We start from the raw sequence: 4,458 nt of genomic DNA on the forward strand, positions 1-4,458 counted from the left end.
TTTAGGACAGAGTTGTCACTAGTGATGAAAAATGGATTCTCTATGTGAATATTAAACACCAAAAACAATGGCCCTGTCCTAAACAAAATCCACTTCCGACCCCAAAAACCTGGACTCCATCCGCAGAAAGTGATGCTTTGTATTTGGTGGGGCATCAAAGGAATAATTCATTTCGAACTCCTCAATTCAGAGCGAACTGTCAACAACTGGAACGTTTAAATCAAGCTCTTCATCAGAAACACCCATCACTCGTCAATCGGAAAGGTGTTCTTCTCCACGGCAATGCACGTCTACACGTGGCACGTTTGACGCATCACAAGATTATGGAGTTGGGTTGGGAAGTTTACCCCCACCCATCATATTTTCCAGATATGGCACCATCAGATTATCATCTTTTTCGTTCGCTGCAACATCATCTTAATGGGAAAACGTATGCAAATGTGGAAGGTGTTAAAGAGAACATCGACATGTTTTTGCTTCAAAGCCAAGTGATTTCTTTAATCAGGGCATTAACAACCTGATTGTAAGATGGAAAACCATCATCAATAAGAATGGAGACTATTTCATTTAATAAATGTTTTGTTTTGATACATAAGTTGTTAGGGTTTTTTCATCTAAAAAGAAGCGACATTAATTTCTTGACGACCTAATACTTGAAGTCTTTATAAAGACACTTACTTAACCATATGATCAAGAAGTTTTCTGATGACTCCCTGGTTGATTGATGGAAGAGAATGGAACAATGACAAAAGTCCTTTCATTCTTGCATCCTGATCTTGCAGACCTGTCAAATGCATAAGAAGAAGGATGAGAAAGAGAAAACACAAACACAAATATGTATAGTCTACCTCATAGAACATGCCTTGGTAAAAAGTTTTGTTTTTTACAGAGTTTCATATATAAAAATATTCAGTGATTACTTAAACAATAAAATGTTCACAACAGTTGATAACATTACCATAAAAACTACTTATTGATTATAGTTATTGGGCTGATTGTTTGGACCTAAAAGAGGTTTGAGTACATTATATTAAAATAACTTTGATATAAGGTCAGGATGAAACAAAATATATAATAAATACATTTTGGCATTGTTTGATGTAAGTTGTGTGATGCCACCTAAAACTGACTGCTTTTGGAAAGGTTATATAAAAGCCCTTTTCAATGCAAAATAGTCATACAAGCAGATCATAAAGTATGTTCAAATAGAGTATTTAGAATTTGCAAGAAGGGTATATATTCCTTATACTGAATGACATAGGTAAATAAAGGAATACTAATCAACTTGGGTCATCAGGATCATCCGAAAAGAGACCTGCAATAAGTCATATCCCAGTTGAGGTAAGCAAAATGCGACATCTTGTAATGAGAATCCATAATGCAAAGGTCAGTGGCAAAAGCTGTCCTCACAGCCCAGGCAACAGGACACAACTTAATCAAATATGATATCCATTTGAAAAAAAGAACATAATACGCATGTACAGAAGTTCTTCCAGGACATATTACTACAACCACTGCATATTTCAAATATTTGGATAATGAAACACATATTCAGGCTATTTCACATGAAAACATACCCAATAAAGTTGCTGAACAGAGTACTTATGGATTTGTCTTTCATCGAATTGTTGAAAAAGATACTGGGAAACTGTCACCCTTGTACCCTAAATGTATTATAGAAAGTTGTAGGGAGGAGGGGTGTATTTTGAACATGATGAACCTCATGAGGCAGCCTTTTGCAATAGATACATGTGGCTGGCTTATAGTTAGACTAAATTTAACATCTAATTATAGGTTGTAAAGATCTATCAGTGTACCAAATTTGGAAAAAAATCATGAAAGTGAAGTATGTTTTTCTATCAAATACAGTTTCAATATTTTTGGTGCAATGAAAAACAAATTCAATCTAAATTGGAGATTTTATATCTTGTGTAGTTCTTAATCGATTGCCTTGAAATTTGGTATGTGAAGTATGGATCCAGTAAAGTATATCCACTGAAAATATGTGATTTCTTGGATTACCACAGTCTGACCTACAGAAATCCGAAAATTGCTAAACTATCACCCCTGTTGATAGATAAACTTAGTATTCCAAAAATTGTTTAATCTTGAAGTCTAAGTTGAAGGGAGGTCCAGTTCAATCTACACTTTGATCAACATGTGTTACTGGGCTATACTAGTTTTGGAGAATTCCACTCCTTATCAGTAACCCTGAACACAAGTTAACCAAAGAGAGATAAGCTGTTAATAACACACAGTGTGTCCTGCAGATTCTTTTGGCCATAGGACACGCTACAAAGTTTTTAGATATTGTGAACTCAAACCAATATTTAATACCTTGTCACATTCAAATATATTCTAATCTCAATTACATTTCTATCTAGTGCCCATTGTCAGTGGTCCCATTTTTTGAGGGTGAAATCTTCATGACCAAAAGGCATATCAAAGATTTTCTTAATACATTCTTCACATCTTATGTGAAATTATGACTGGCATAAAAAGTTTTCTTTCCCAAAAATTGGCTATTAGGCCTGCCAACATTTTGATTTACATTTTTTAACATAGGAACATTACAATATACAAGAGAAGCTCTAGAATAAAAGAATAATTAAAATAAACACAAAACAGGGCAATTCCCTTACAAAAAACTGTTAGGATTGGAAGAAAAGTGATGTACATGTACAGTATTTTGCTAACCAGTATTTGTAATAACATTCAAGCAATATACATAAATATTATGTAGTGACTTTACAGAATAGGCCTCAGTTTATATTTTTTCATGTTATTTGTTCAAGAGCATGCAATTTCTATCACTCCACACCCAAAACAATTAGATCTGAGCACAGGATAAGTGATGTTACCTTAATATTCTACCCACTGGTCAAGTAGACTACATATATGTCCTAAATACAATCAAAATCACAACTGCTTTAGTAGAAATATATTTATTATACATTTAATTTTATAAAAATGTAAGAAAGTATCTGTTATATTTTTCTAAAATGCAGACCAGTTGAAGAACAGAGCTTTGCAGATTGGTGTTTCAGATGTACACCAGCACCCGAGTTTTGAAAATCTTTCCCATTGTCAGATATTTAAGACTGTTTAGTGTAAGTATTATTATTAATTAATTTATTTTGTGTTTGTAATTCATTGCTGTTGAGGCTATCAAATGTTGAGTTTGCAATCCATTAATATCAAGGTTATAGAGAGTTCTAGAAGGCCTAACCGATAGATAGCTGCAACCTGAGAAGTTCAATCAGAAAAAAGTTAGAAAACATAAAGTTAACTGTTGTGGGAGTGAATGGCCTAATGGTTGATACGTTAGAGCGAGATTAACAGTTTGAAAGAAATAAGGAGAATAATTTGTCTCGTCAAAGGGTGTTCTAAACTAATTGAACTCACCTGTGTGTACTTTGACAAAAGGTAGACAATTATTGGAAGTAAGAAAAGCAGACAATTATTAGAAGTTCAGGATACAATTGCAGTAACTCACGTGACAGCATAAGTGAATTATACACGAATACTACTGCGATAAAAATGGTTCACCTTTCAACTGAATTCTAAAGCAACTGAATTGGTCTAAGTGGACTTTTGATAAGAAGAGAACTGTATAGTGTTTTAGGTACAACTATAATCTCCATAGTGTAAAGAATTTTGTACATATGTTTAACTTGTTTATAATATATATATACATACATACATACAGTATTTTAAAAACAAGTGAAGTGCGTGCTGTTCATTTATTTTTGAATTTATCACCAAGTCACAGACACCTACCGTAGAAAAACCCTCAGCCCAACACACCCATATATTTACATTAGTATATACACAACATGGTCACAAGTAAATAGACACCACCTTTTCAGAAAAAATGAAATTTTTCAGTCATATTGACTTGCCGGTCGAGTATGGACCGTCAGGAGATTGGCTCGGCCAGGGCAACTTCTGGATACCATTTTCTTCCTGCCACTTTTGGGTGTTTCTAGTAGTGTGACACAGTGCTCCATCTTCCTGGAACAACATTGTGTTCTTGTCCACGAAACCCAAGGAATAAAGTGGCAAGAGTCCTTCCTCCAATATTTCGATATATTTCGCAAAATTTATGTTGCTAACGCACTCCACTAAGCTCGATCTACCACCAACCCAAACAGCTCCCCAAACCATCATGCTGAAACTACCATTCTTCACAGTTGGCTGCAATCTGTTGAGCCAAAACTCTTGGTGAGGCATTCTCCAGACCCATATCCTTCCACTGTCTGAAAATTGAGTGAATCTTGATTCGTCTGAGAACAATACGGTCTTCCAAAAGTACAGAGGCTTGGTCATCATATCACTTGCCCACTTTTTTCGTCTGTTTTCTATGTTTTTTTCCTATGTTGGTAGGTCTTAATAAGGGCTTCTGTCTAGCTGCTCTGCAACAGTAACTCAATCTGTGGAGAATCAGTTGAACAGATT

At 34.8% G+C, this 4,458-nt stretch overlaps 1 protein-coding gene across 1 annotated transcript in view; it reads right to left on the reverse strand.

Annotated features, from left to right (window-relative positions):
- Window positions 1–4,458, reverse strand: part of LOC106469071 (active breakpoint cluster region-related protein-like) — a 112,056-nt gene that overhangs the window by 11,255 nt on the left and 96,343 nt on the right. Inside the window, exon 20 of the mRNA XM_022397477.1 lies at window positions 679–784. Coding sequence (XP_022253185.1) covers window positions 679–784 — 106 coding nt within the window. The remainder of the gene's footprint in view (window positions 1–678; window positions 785–4,458) is intronic.

The sequence above is a fragment of the Limulus polyphemus genome, unplaced genomic scaffold (genome assembly GCF_000517525.1).
Source record: "Limulus polyphemus unplaced genomic scaffold, Limulus_polyphemus-2.1.2 Scaffold3287, whole genome shotgun sequence".
Classification (NCBI taxonomy): Eukaryota; Metazoa; Arthropoda; class Merostomata; order Xiphosura; family Limulidae; genus Limulus; species Limulus polyphemus.